Genomic DNA, 13,837 nt, shown 5'->3' on the forward strand with positions numbered 1-13,837 from the left:
TGCCACTGCTTGGGAAGATGCTGCAGAAGAATAATGTGGATGTCAGGGCGTTTTATGTAGTGGCAGGAAGATTCTGTGAGCAGTCTGGGCAGCAGATTTGCTCCAGGTTGTTCTGACTACTACACGCAGTATTTTGCTAAAATGAGCAGGATATCCAAACAGTGAGATACAATGAGATTTTGAATAATCAGAACAACATCAAGTAACACTGGTCAATGAGACACTGCTCAGTAAGAACAGACCAGCAACTTGCACGCCCCATGGATTACTCTGCCCACATGGATGACAATTTCAAAGGTAGGAAATTAAACCTGAAAAAAAAAAAAAAAAAAAAAAAAACAAACAAAAGACCTGACCTGAACCAACAAAGCAAGCCAGGAAAGTGAGCAGAGTCAGACATTTTTCTTAGGCCTCCCACTGTGGCAAGCTTTTACTTGCATAAAGGATCATTCCACAATACTCCCAAAAGAAAACACCTTGATGTGCCTTATTGAAGCAGTGATAGAGAACAAGTTCTTTTTGGAATAGTGAAGAATCATCAACTACTTAATTCTCCAGCGTGCTATCAGTTCATCAAAGCACAATTCAAACTACAATGGGCAGTGAAAGAGCATCTTGGAAGGGACAGTAGAAAACATCTTTATTTACATATATTCAGGTAGCACAAAGCACCTGTAACAAAATGGCTGAAAATCTGACCAGGCCCTTTTCTGTGGATGCAGCATGGAAACTCAACAAAGATAATTTATTTTTATTGTAGTCCTCATAAATGTAACCCCAACCTTTGAGGTTAGCAAATAACTCAATTTTTAAAAAGTATTACTAGACCAAGAAGAATCCTCCACGAGGTCATGCTTTCCTGCTTTTAACAAAACTGTGCAAAGGGACCCCATCCACCAGACTGCCAGCTCAGATCGCCGGGCATTCAAAATGGTTTCATACAGTTTTACTTCTGAGAAGAGACATTGTTGAAAGCTATTGTTCAGCCAGCCAACTACTGTCACTTCCATGAATATGAATAAGCTCCAATATAGGACACTGAGTTTTCGCAAATGTAAGAAGATCCAATTGTTCAGTTATTCTTTGCCAATAAATCAACCCACCAGTATTTAGAGATTTTTGGTTTCCTCTGGTGTTTGAATATGTGGGTGAAGTTTTGCTTTCAAGTCCTCTTCTTCCCATTTTAATAAAGATTTTTTTTCATAGCACCTTGCTAAGTTTTCAGAGCAGCTGAAGGAATCTTACTGTCAGTAGGATGAGGCCCTTGGAAATAGATATATTGCTGTTTCTCTGGATAATATTAACTAGCACCTACTCTGAGGAAAAGAGCGAGCATAAGAAATTGCTCAGAGTTCATGAAAATTAACATTTGGTATAATTTTGTAGCCATAATTTACATGTACACAATTTAGACATAAATACATATGGATTAATGCAAATCTTCATACTGGGAAAGATTCGCTGTGCTCTGTAAAACTAAGGGTAAGGCTGGTGATGAATCATTTTTTAAATATTCTAGTCTGGGTATATAAATAGCTTTCTGTTTCTAGAATAATTACTACTGAAAAATACAGCTTCTTAAATAACCTAGGCCATAATTAACCTTCGCTTCATTAAATTACAAATAATATCTTTTTAAAGTCTTATTTGTAAAGGCAAGCTGATTAATTTAAACGTTTCCCTTTTGCAAAAAAAAAAAAAAAAAAAAAAAAAAAAAAAAAAAAGAGAAAAATTTAAAATCTAATTGGAATTATTTACCAACGGAGCTACTTTTCAGCTCTTGCAAACTCTGGGAAGGCTTTCAGCCGGCTCCCTCACCCCCTGCCCGGCCCCCCGAGGGAGCTCCATGCTCACACTGCCGCCCCGGCCCTGCCTCCCTGGATGCTCGGGGAGAGATGCCGGTGTGTGCCCGCACCTTCCGCGGCCGCTCCGGCCGGAGTCAGACCCCTTGGCCGGCCCCTCGGTGCCGCATCACCGCCTCCCTCCCTGCGGGCGGGACCCTTCCCGTGCCCGGTCCCAACGCGTGGCCGCGCTGGCAGCACGGGGACAGCGGTGCGACGTGGCCCTGCCTGCCCTCGGCAGTGGGGAGCCAGGATCGCTGTGCAGCCCCTCATGCCCTGCGCTGCCCAGCCCTGCCCGGCCGTCCCTGCGCAGCGCGGCTGCCGCCCCGGCCCGGGCACCCTGCGCGCACGGCCGGGCTGGGCTGGGCTGGGCACGGCGCCGCCGCCGCACCGCGCCGTCCCTCCCCTTTCCTTGTAAGACAGCGCCAACCCCCGACCGAAGAAAAGTTTCCAGCCGAGCGCCAGGGCAGGTCCGGGCTGTCACCGGCGGCCCCTCCCCGCCGATGGGACGATCCTCCCTCAGCCCCGTCCCGTCCGCGTACCCAAGCCCCCCGCGCCGTGGGTGCCGCCCGAGGCGCTCACCTTCCTGCACCGCATGGAAGGGATTGTTGGCCTCTATGAGCTTGATGGAGTAAGTGATTTTCTCGCTCTGGAGGATGTCGTCATTGAGGTTCAGATCCGACACCGCCTGCTTGAACACTTCATCGTCCTTGGCAGCATTGCCTTCGAAAATGGCACCTGAGGGGAGGAAGGCGGCAGAGGGTGAGGAGGGCTTGCCCAGGACCCCCACTCCCCTCTGGGCAGTGCAGGGCTCAAGCCGGCTCGCACGGCACCGGGTGGGGCCGGGCCACACACGTGGGCGGCCTCGTCCCGGGCACGGGGCAGCGCAGCGTTCCTCCCGGTCACTTCTGCTCCACGGCAAATTACGGAGCCCTGAACCAAGCACGGCGGGGTGATGGACTTGCTCCACCAGTGACGGGAAAGGGAGCAGGCTTGGAAACTCCACCAACTTTTTGCTCGCTGCTTGCCTGTCCCTGGGATGCTGCCTTTCCGGCCGCGGTTTTATTGAGGCTTAGAAGCACACACGAACGTGAAGCCGGGATTTGTGTCCAGTAACCTGGAAGCTTTAATTTCACTGTCCTGTTTATGCAGTTAACGTGAAAACATCTGGCGATGTGTGTTACATAAAATCCCTCTCCGCGGAGCGTGTGTGTGCCCACGCCAGGCTTACTGCCCTGCTCTACGCGGCGCTGGGAGATCTTTAGAGCTGGCAACAAAACAAGCAAAAAACATTATTCCCCAGCCTGGAAAAGTCCTGCTGATTCACACCGTGCGTGCCTGTGGCTTGAGCCTCCGTGCACTGCCCGTGTGCGTCCCAGCTCTGCACACAGCAGCTCCCCGCTCCTGCCCAGCACTTAGTTAGCAAACACCACTCTGGCTGAAGTTCGTGCGGGGAGAAGCCGAGGTGACACGGTCCACGCGCAAGAGAAGCAGGGCTGAGAGAGAGACCCGTGGAGGTTCCTTCACCCACCCTTCTACCCCAGCCCTGCCGCCTCCCTTCCTCCCCGCGGCGCTGGCCCCGGTGCCGTGGGGGTCCTGCCCCTGGTTAGGAGTCCTCCGCTGCGGTCAGGGCTGACCCCGTCTCTTTAATGGCTCCGCAATGCTGTTTGCCTTGGCTGCGCCCCCAGGCTCTGGAGGCGAGCGCCGACGACCGGAGCCTCCTTCCCACCGGCCTCGGAGCCGTCCGTGCCGGGAAACTTGTTACAGGGCCGGTCCCCTTCTCCCCTTCCTTGCCTCGGGTCCACACGGGACTTTCTTCCCGTATCCGTGGAGCCTCTCCTCGCCAGGATGGCTCCTACCCCGGCCCCCTCCTTCTTCTGATCTCCCATCCTCCCCGAAAGACTGGTGGGAATTACTGCTTTTCATTTCCCGGACATACTCCCGTTTCCTCCTCTATCATCCTCTACAAGTGATTCTCTCCCCCCTCTCCGCCCCTAAACATCCTCATTTTCGTTCCTGCTGGTACCTTTCAACACCAGCCAAAAGGTGACTGCAGAGCCTCGCTTTTGCTTGCCAGGCTTCCCGCGGACATCACCGTGCCTTGCTCCCAGAAGCCATAAAAGTTCACATCAGCCTTTCCTTTGCCTCTTATTCATCCCTCTCTTCCTCCCACTGATCCAGCCTTCTTGCTGCCCAGGGGCTTTAATGAGATCTTATTCAAACCACAACAGTTGCGCGCATAGACACACACACACGCACACACAACAGAGCCGCTGCAAAGCTCGCCTTTCTAACCCCTTCCCAGCCAAGTTCCCCCCTGCGCCCCCCGCATTCCGCCTTGGCTGACACCTGCTACGGCAGGGGATGGAAACCAGGGGATTATCTCCCCGAAAGTTTTCCCTGCGAGCACGTTCAGATTATGCTCGGGTGATGGGGGCGGTTGTTTGTTTTCGGTGGCGAGGAGGCGGGGGGTGGGGGGGAAGAAAGCCTTTCCACGCAAACAGGTCCAAGCACAGACTCCCCAGCCACATGGGAGACCGCAGCGGCGGCCCCGGCGGGTCCCCTGCCCGGCGCACAGGCGGCATTTCGGCCCTAACTTTACAACCGCGGGCAGAATACAGCTGCCTTCCTCGCATCCGTCCTCCTGTCTCTCCGCGGAGTTGGGTTCCACCGCTGCCAGTGACATTATCGCGGCTAAACGAGACGCTTCCTTTATATATTTATTTATCTACCGCGTCCCTCTCCAACCCCCCCGCTCCCTCTCTTACCAATGTGGATGATGGAGTCCGCCCGCACCGAAACGCACTGAAATATCCAGGGGAAAATCCAGAGCATCAACACTTCCATTTCCAGCCTCTCGCACAGCACATCAGCCCGGGTTTGGTGGAGAGACAGGGGGAAAGAAAAAAAAAAAAGGCGCAAGGGCAGGTGGACCAAGGCAGCGGGCGCGGGGGGGAGATGCCCAGGCACCCCCCTCTTAGAAAAAAATCCCAAAATCCCCCAGCACCCCAAGAATTATCCAAGATTGAGGAAAACGGGTGATGGGGGAGGAAAAAATTAAAAAAAAAAAAAAAAAAAACAAAAAAAAAAAAAAAAAAACGGGGTTAGAAAATCACGGAGGTAGATCCCGGGTTGGCAGGCGGCGCGGCGGAGCCTCCAGCGCTCGGTGTGTGCCGGGGCGCCGGCAGACCGCGAACTGCGGAGCGGCCCCCCCGCCGCCGCCGCCCGCCCCTCGCGCCACGTGACTGCGGAGCCTCGGCGCTCGGTGCCGCCGGGGCACGGCGCGGCGGGCGGGCAGCGGGGCGCACGGGCCGCGCCGGGCGAGCGCGCAGCGCTGCGGGGAGCGCTCAGCCGGGCCACAGCGGGGCAGCTGCCCGCGATCGAGGAGATTTACTAAATATATATATCCTTATCTATAATGTATGTCACCCGAGGAAAGGGGTAGGGAAAGGATGCTCCAAGCGCAGGGATGCGAGGCGGGCGGGCAGCTCCCGGTTGCCGGGCGCAAGCTGTTCCGCGGGGCGGCAGCCGCTGCCCGGAGAGTGGCCGGCGCTGCGTGGCCTCCCGCAGCCCCCGCCCGGCCCGGCACCGCGGGACGCCCCCGCAGGTAAGGGCGCGGGGCTGCGCCCGCTGCCGCTCCTCCAACTTCAGCGACGAGGGGCGGCGCGGGGGCACCGCGCCGAAGCGGGAGGTGGAGGAAATGCCCCTTCCTTCTTCCACACGCTCGAGCCCGGGACATGATCCGTGTTTGAGGAGAGAAATGGAAATGCGAGGTTTTTATCCCCGCGCTGGGGACGAGGCGGTGGGGAGGAAAAGTGGTACAGCAGAACCTTTTCTTGTTTTGTTTTGTTCTAGCTTTCAATGAAATCTAATTCATAAATTGGACATGCTCAGGCTCAGAAGACTAATTCATCCCCTAAAACAAACGCATCAGTGATTGCAGGCACCCAAACGTGACAAGCGTCTCAATATACCGAGGATCCAGAGAAAACAAATTCATTCAGGAGCCCGATACGTAATTAAAACTACTGCCAAGAAAATGAGTTGAGAGCAGGATGTTACCAAGATTATTAAGTTGCTGTGGGGCTGAGGCACGGACCGCTATAGTGATACATACAGATAATGTCAGTCTTTGGATAACGGGAGGAAGAGCGATTCCTGGAGGTCGCCGTCTTGCAAGCGCAAGCCTGGTACCAGCGCGCCGTGGCCGCATCCTGCTCCCGAGATGGCACCGGCGAGCCGGGGGCTCGGCGGGGAAGGAGCGGCCCCCGCCGCCTGCTGAGCCCCGGCAGAGCGGCCGCAAAGGGGCCGGCGGCGCCCGTACCCCTGGCACTGGCTGCAGCATCCCTGTCATGTGTATTCAGCACACTTTTTCTAGCCATCACCTGTACTAATAAATGCTCCTGATGCTGAGCAGCGTCTGCTTGCAGGAACGATCGCTGCAATGTATTTATTCAATGTAGAAAGCATTTTTTTCATGCACAGCACAGTACGGCAAGAACTGCTCAACAGTAAGGAGTAGAAAATATGGATAAGGGGGCTGGGAAGACAGAAGGGAAGGGGAACACACAGTATAGATGGAGCAAAATGAAAGGGAAGGAAGCTGAAATGGAAATGATATGAACAAGAATCCCTGTTGATCCACATGCATCAACAGCCTCCTATTCAGCGGTAGTTACAAACACAGCATTCGAACAGCGAAGAGCAGGGGGTAAATAAAACAAGATATGGTTTTTAAAAATAAATCTCTCGTTAACTACTCTTACTTACAGTCCTTGTCTTAAATATGCAATTTCACACTGATCAATGCAGAATGATATATACTATACTCTGCATTTCACGTAATAAAAACACTTAATCCAGATAATTGGCTTCTGGGACAGAGATCAATAGAAACGTTCCTTATTTGACTACGTTAGCAAGTCAAAATTAATTCTAATTTACATTTGCTTCAAATCAATATGCACTTAGTGACTTACACAGGCTCTTTAAAAAGTTAAGCACCTATATTGACCAGAGTCATATATATGTCAGTAACAAGTACATGTGTGGGAATTAGAGAGGGGGAAAGTGTTACTGCAGAACCAAGTCTCTGACTTTCATAGAGGAAAGGAGGCTAAATTTATTTGTGTGTGAGAAGTGCTTTGGCATCCTAGCCTAAAACCTGTAGAAATATGCAGCTATTAATCCCACGATTTATGCAGGCACCCAAACACCAGTTGCCCTCCAAGCACCTGGGAGCAAGCTTGCCTCCTTCTTTAGTTTGTACAGCAAGGTCTTGACCTCAGCTGGGATGCCTCTAGCTGCTATTTTAGTGATAGAAAAATAGTCATATAAAATATTAAACTCTAAACCCAGTGAATTGGACAAGTTACAAAATTTCCTGTGAAATCCAAGAGCAAATGCTCTGAATGCGGAAAAGGATCCGGTCCCAGCCAAGGAGGGGGAGAGGGGAAAAGACAAGAGACCAGAATACTGTAAAACATACCAAATGAAACAGGCCCCAAAAAAAGAACAAGGCCTACAGTCAGAAGACAAAAACAAACCAGAAAAATGCACAGAATAAGTCTCCAATACTATAAAATCTGATATGTAACACGCAAAGTACAATGAGACCTAAATGGATCCACCACAGCAATGAGAATTGCAGCTTCAATAGCATCCCTGCAAGATGAAAAGTTGCCACATCAAAACTTCATTGTGTCTGGTTTTAACTCAGGTTGCATTACCTTTATTACCTTTTCTCTCATATTATCTGCATTTTTTTTCTCCTCTCCTTCAAGTTTGGAGGTTTTTTTCCTAAACAAAAAAAAATCCCAACAACTTTGGCTTGGATTATGTTTTTCATAACAATTACTTCTCCTATGCTTTCCCCTCCTTCAAACAAGCTATCAATGCTACATTCTTAAGCCCAGTACAAATGAGAGCACTCCTTTTAACCCTGCCATTCCTCGTTTGCAATTGGAGGACCGCTGACACTTTGCCGTGGGTGAACCTTGTTTAGGTGCAGCAGTCAGCGCTAAAAGGCCTATCCCTTTGCCAACATTTTGCATATTAAGAGTATTCCAAGCTGCTGTCATATTCCATCATTATTGTGCAGGGGATAACTCATGACACATTATTCCACAAGGTGCCACTGGATTTACAGAAGGATGACATCTCAACAGAAGTATGTGAGGGATAAACCCAACTCAAGCGACAGCCACATAGTTACATTTCTACTCTGTGGCAACAAATGCAACTCTGTGCACATCTCAGACAGCTCTTACCACCTCTGCAAACCACTGGGGTGATTTTGAGCTGACCTATCACAAGTTATGGCTGGGCTCATTTCTGTTGTCTGAATGAACATAGGATCAAACCTGTACAAATATATTCTGCTATGACAAGAGGGCAGCTGGAGTAACGCTTCAAAAACTGCATTGCAATTAGAAGGGTAAACTGAAAGGCTTGTGCAGTGCCACACTCAGAGCCTTGTGCCCAGGGCTCTGTCCTTCTGTGCTGCCATAACAAGAATGAGGCACATTTTGAAAGACATCATCAGAACCATAGCTGCAGGGTATGCCTGGATCTGGAAAGCACCTCACGTTTACAAAACTGCTTCATAAGCAGGAGCTCTGCAAGACCATAACATTGAGACTTATCATAGCCTATGTTCAGGAAAAAAAATGAAGGTCTTTAAGATTGAGCATTTCTTGAGTCTTCTCCCAAGTTTCACCCACTTACTATAGCTAATCTGAGGCTTCCCCACATAAAATCATGTCTATATCTATCTGTGTATATGTAGCAATGATTTATTCCTTCTGAAAGCAAATGGAACTCCTCCTCTGTATCAGTTAAACAAGTGTAAAGATGCAGCTAATGCTCCAGCTGTTAGCTGCTCAGTCTATGAAGCTAGAAGAATGAAAACAAAAAACCCCCAAAATGTCCTAATACACATGGTAACAATCTCCCTTCCTTACGCAATAGCCAAGATCTCTACTGTTAACACACCCACAAAAAAGTAACATTACTTATTCTAAAATGCCATGAAATTCAACAGCTGTGCTTCTCTTCAGAAACAGTAATGCAAAACCTCAAGCCTAACTTAATTCCAAAGTTTGTGGATGCTTGTGTTTAAAAACTCATTTTGTCATTCTCCTGTGGTGACAGCCTGAGGTTTCAGCTGCTTTATTGAACCTTCCTTTAGCTTATTGAAACCACCTTTTCTCTTTTCATGGTTGATAGCATAGTATGATAATCTTGCAAGGAGTGAACGGATTAGAGTCTACAAGAAGAGGTTGCTGAATTATAGAGTTCTTTGCAGGACAGTTGACATTCTTGATTAATTTGTTGTGTGCCTACTAACAAGCTGAAACTTTGCTACAGTCAACACTTGATCTGGATTGACATGCCTTTTAAGATGCCATGAAGAAGCCAAAGCAATGTTATTTCCTTATTTTTCACCTGACTTAATTCAGCCTAGGTGTGATTTAATTTGTACTTATGTTTGGCTAATTTCATCACTGCTAAATCTGTTGCATCTTGATAAGATTCATATATACTTCCCTACTCCTCTCTTTCAACTGTGACTTTTCGCACCTTATTTTTCCTTAATAGAAATTTTTTCTACAATAGACAAAAGGTCTATTTGGTCTATTTTTTCTATAATAGACAAGGGTCTCAATTGGCCTTTCCAGCCTCCCACATTTTTATAGTTGCATAAATGCTCTTCTAATGCGGCACAAGGCAAATTGTATCAGTGTTGTTAAATGAAATCTCTGTCTTGGTATTTGTATTTAGTTAATACTTGGATTCAGAAGAAAAGGAATCTCTTTATTCACACCCATATATGTTTCACTAGAGCTCTAACATTCAGGTGACCAAAGAATTCTTTGTTATTACTGTAAGGAATGGGAGTGTACATAGTTACAAGAAAACATCTTTTTCTTTCATGTCTAAGCAAGCTCCTTGTCATTATACCCACTGCACACTAACTGAAAAAGGCTAAACTCTTTAAGTTTGTTTTCATGAGCAGAGATCCATCCTTTTTTTTTTTTTTTCTAAAATAAAAAGGAAGCAAGGTAGGTATGGTTGCCATCTTTTGTTACAGTACAGTTGCATAAGAATGCAGGCTCTCCAAGTAAAAGTGTTTGTCAATTGTTCCTAATTTAATAGTAACCATATCAAGATTATCTCTGAACTAACTTCACTGGTATTCATCTAAGGGAAAAAAGCAATTTACAAGATTCTCCAATATGAAACCATCTCCAGGGGAGCTCCATTCAAAAACATCTTGCATGCCTCAATGATCCATCCACATAGTACACACAATCCAGTCTCATGAGCTGTTCAATGAGCTGCCTATTACAGATAATGAGACATTGCTAGGACAGCTGTCCTCTGCCATCACAGCAATCCAAAGAGACAGGCACATCCCAAAGGGAAAATCACAACAGGAAAAGCCCCAGATGTCATTTCTTGTGCAGCCTCCATAAATACACACTGACCAATCTCACAGGTAGTAACAGGCAGAGAATGACACCTATGTTTTACAGATACTTCACTGTGAATACATATCCCAGTACTTCCACTATTATAAAACTTCCCAACACCTGACCATAAAAATACATCCTTGCTTTGTTAGAGCCAATTGAAGCTGCAGGGTGGTTATGCCAGACAAAGAAAAAGGAAAGCCACTAGAATTTAACCTGCAGTTCACCTCAGCTGGGTGAAGACTGTGGAGAAGTCACAGTCCTGCTACTTTGCACTTTACCCATCTAGACAGTAACAAAACCAGCCAAGTCGATGCTGCTGCATGGCGAAGCAGAGAACCAGAAAAGTCTGGAAACGTACATTTAAAAAGTTCTGCCCTCCAGCCACGACCCAGTAACTGATCTTGTGTTTGTTCCTGCTTCACTGCAAACTCCACCAAGTGATGTAAGCAGAAATATTTTGCTACAAGCCAGAAACTTGAACGCTGCCCTTTCTGCATTTCAGGCAAAGAATAGGGACCTTTTCAACTCCACTAATTCAATCCTTTGCCGTCACTAAATGCTGATGCAGTTTGTGCGTGCAGAGTCCTCTGAAAGCCTCACAATGGAAAGTACTCTAAGGGAAAAGTAATTTTACCTTTAAAAAATCCCTGATCTTTCTCAGCAGTCCATTCTAAACCATATTATGTTTAGCGGCTGTCTCACAATGGGCCATTTCTACCAGTAGGTAAGGCCTCTCTTTTTTCTTGCAATGCTGTGTCATGGAGTTGGTGGCTTGGGTTTTCTTCTTTGGGGTGGGGTTTGTTTATTTGTTTGTTTCCCGGTGTGTTCCTGCAATCATTAGTACAAACGAGGTGCAGAATTGGCTTCTCACTGACAACATTAGCATTAATGGCAGTCACACACAGTCACATATATTTTCCCAGGGATGTGTGTGCTCTTCAGGAAAAGATTCCCTGTAATGGACTTCATAATTCATCGTCATGTTTCCAAGAAGGGTCAAAATGAAGATTTTTCTTTTGCAGAAACACCAGCTTCTTATTGTATGCTTGACCTAAAACATTATTCTACCAAAGCCTTTGCTTGTTGTATTTTTTGTCCCTTAGAGGAAAGAAAAAAAATCAAGCCAAAGAGTAGGGCAAAGTGTCATGGCATATCTTAAAATTTCCTACTCAACGAAGGGGATACTTTTTTAAAGGCAGTGCAGTCCAGCCATTGGAGCAGAGGGGCCATGATTCCTGGGCTCCATTCCCACCACAGTCCCCGATTCATTTCATGACTAATTGAGTGGACTGTTGCATGAACATTGTATTCAGTTCTTAATTTAAGGGTGAACAAGAACATCAAGTTCCTTTCCTCAGTTCCGGCACTCAGTCAGCTGTCCTACTTCTCTAGGAGGTATAGGGGAAACACAGAAGGTTTATTTTTGTCAGGTCAAACAAGTAATTTCAATTTCAAGTTTGTAGATCCTAGAGATTTGAGAAAAATTGTCTTATTTTAAATAATTTTGAACAGAAAATGCTCTTTATGGTATTTGAGACTAACCCATTCCTCTCAACTGAGTCTGGATGTAATTTGCAGTATACAAGCTCCATTGCTGACCTGAGTGACAGGACTTCAGATGTCTGATGGTTTCTTTTCTTTTTTTTCTAATGGTTTCTTTTCCTTTCAATTTTTTAACCATGATGGGGAGGGTTATGAGAAATGGGGGACAATACCTTATATTGAGATGGATAAGAGAAGCTCTAGAAATGAACCCACCCAGAGCTACAAGCTGGTTATACTCCCCTCTAAGTTAGATTCAAGTAATCTCTTCTGTTCTGCTAGAGTAAGCACTTGAACTAGGTCTCCCACATGAGAAAGGGGTGTCCTGATGACTAGGTGTTGGAAAAGGAGCAGGGAAAGAATACACACCTCCTTTGAGAAAGAAAAAAAAAGTAAAAACCACCTTGAAATATTTCCATATGGCCTGGTGAGAAAGAGGGAGAAAAGAAAAGGAAAAAAGAAAAGTGCACTGCTTCCTTTCTACTTTTGGCTGTAGAAGGTGTTTGTGTGCAAGAACAGCTTTCTAACCCAGGTTTCCCATGTCAAGAAGTTTGTTTATGTCAGGTTGATTTTCTGTTGACATTTTATGCTGCTCCCTGAAAAGAAACTGTTTCTATGAGCACACTCAGGCATTCACAACCCTTGCAATGGTTTGAGTCACGTAAGCCACATCTTGGTGGTGCCTCATCCCTTCAACACCTCTCCCTTGCCGTTCACACAGCCTCAGCTGAAAACGTAAGTGTATCATAGATCCGTGTGCAGTAGTCTATAGTGTGGCCAGGGCAAACAGGCAGCCCAGGACCACCTGACTTTGCAGCATTCCACATAGCACCACTGGGATGGTGTTGCCACAGTGTAGAAGTTTAAGCTACAAAAAAAATAAAATAGTTTAAAAGGTCCAGAATACTTTGGTTGCAGGTACGCAACACCTGACAACAACGGCCTCTCTTTACTGATTCTTATTCAAAGTGAACTTAAAGCTATTACTCCATATACTTGACTCAAGAGTTCTGAGAAAGGGTATAAAAAAGCCCAAACATTTTTTCCAGTCTTCTGAAAACTTGGAGATTTTGCAGTAAAGGGTTTATGAAAAGGGCAGGAAGGATAAAAAACAGGAGCCACTTTAAGCATCCAGCACTGTGTGAGTCACAGTCCCTGTCACTGCACCCTAATGAAACTTCACTGACCAACAGTTTAAAGTTCCCACATTCTCCAATGTCTTCATAATATCACTAAAGACACCTTTACCTTGCTCCCAGTCCAAACTATGCTGCATTATACAGCAATATATTTTACTACAGCTACATGCTCTCCAGCTGAATGCAAGACTGCAGTGGAAATAGCTTTGTTTGCTGCAGTGCTGTATTATCACACATGACTAGACCAGGCAACATTGATTCTTAAGCAATGGCATTGATTACAAGTCTTATTTTTAAAATGCTGGCAGGATACAGCCCTTGGATATGCACTTTAAGACCAAATTTGAATTGCATTTCCCAGCAGCTCTCCTTTTTTTACAGAGACTATATAATAGAATTACAAATAATGCTACTGACTTTAACATGTACTGAGGATTTACACCAGTATGGTTTCAGTAGTAGAAGCTTTTAGTACTTTACACTTACACAACTATAATACACTTTAGATTATTGTTTTTAAAATGTAAAATCTTCTTTTTTCTCTTCACTAGCTAAAAAAAAGATGCTTGTTTTCCAGAGAGATAAAATTATTAAATTGAATTTGACCTTTCAGAGCATAGTAAGGTAGGGATTTCTGTTCCCTGGGAATAAAGGAAGATTCTTCATGTACTGGTCTAAGTTATGCAAGAGTCCACAAGCAAGCAAGCAAAGCACTCTTGGAAGAATATTTTACATTAAAAAAATTATGCAGGGTGAGGGGGCAAGGAAAAAAAAAAACCACAACCAACCAACCTCAAACCCAAAATATATCCTTACACCTACATTTTAAATTACATAC

General features: G+C 46.3%; 1 protein-coding gene across 3 annotated transcripts in view; it reads right to left on the reverse strand.

Moving 5' to 3' along the window:
* The window catches only part of GRID1 (glutamate ionotropic receptor delta type subunit 1), a 479,753-nt gene extending 475,022 nt beyond the window's left edge, over nucleotides 1-4,731 (reverse strand). For all 3 annotated transcript variants that reach the window (XM_058810534.1, XM_058810532.1, XM_058810533.1), the window contains exons 1-2: nucleotides 4,610-4,731; nucleotides 2,424-2,579 (exon numbers count right to left, since the gene is read on the reverse strand). In XM_058810534.1, coding sequence (XP_058666517.1) covers nucleotides 2,424-2,579; nucleotides 4,610-4,688 — 235 coding nt within the window. In that variant the 5' untranslated portion in view covers nucleotides 4,689-4,731. The remainder of the gene's footprint in view (nucleotides 1-2,423; nucleotides 2,580-4,609) is intronic.
* Between the last annotated feature and the right edge of the window lie 9,106 nt (nucleotides 4,732-13,837).

Source organism: Ammospiza caudacuta, chromosome 9 (genome assembly GCF_027887145.1).
Source record: "Ammospiza caudacuta isolate bAmmCau1 chromosome 9, bAmmCau1.pri, whole genome shotgun sequence".
Taxonomy (NCBI): Eukaryota; Metazoa; Chordata; class Aves; order Passeriformes; family Passerellidae; genus Ammospiza; species Ammospiza caudacuta.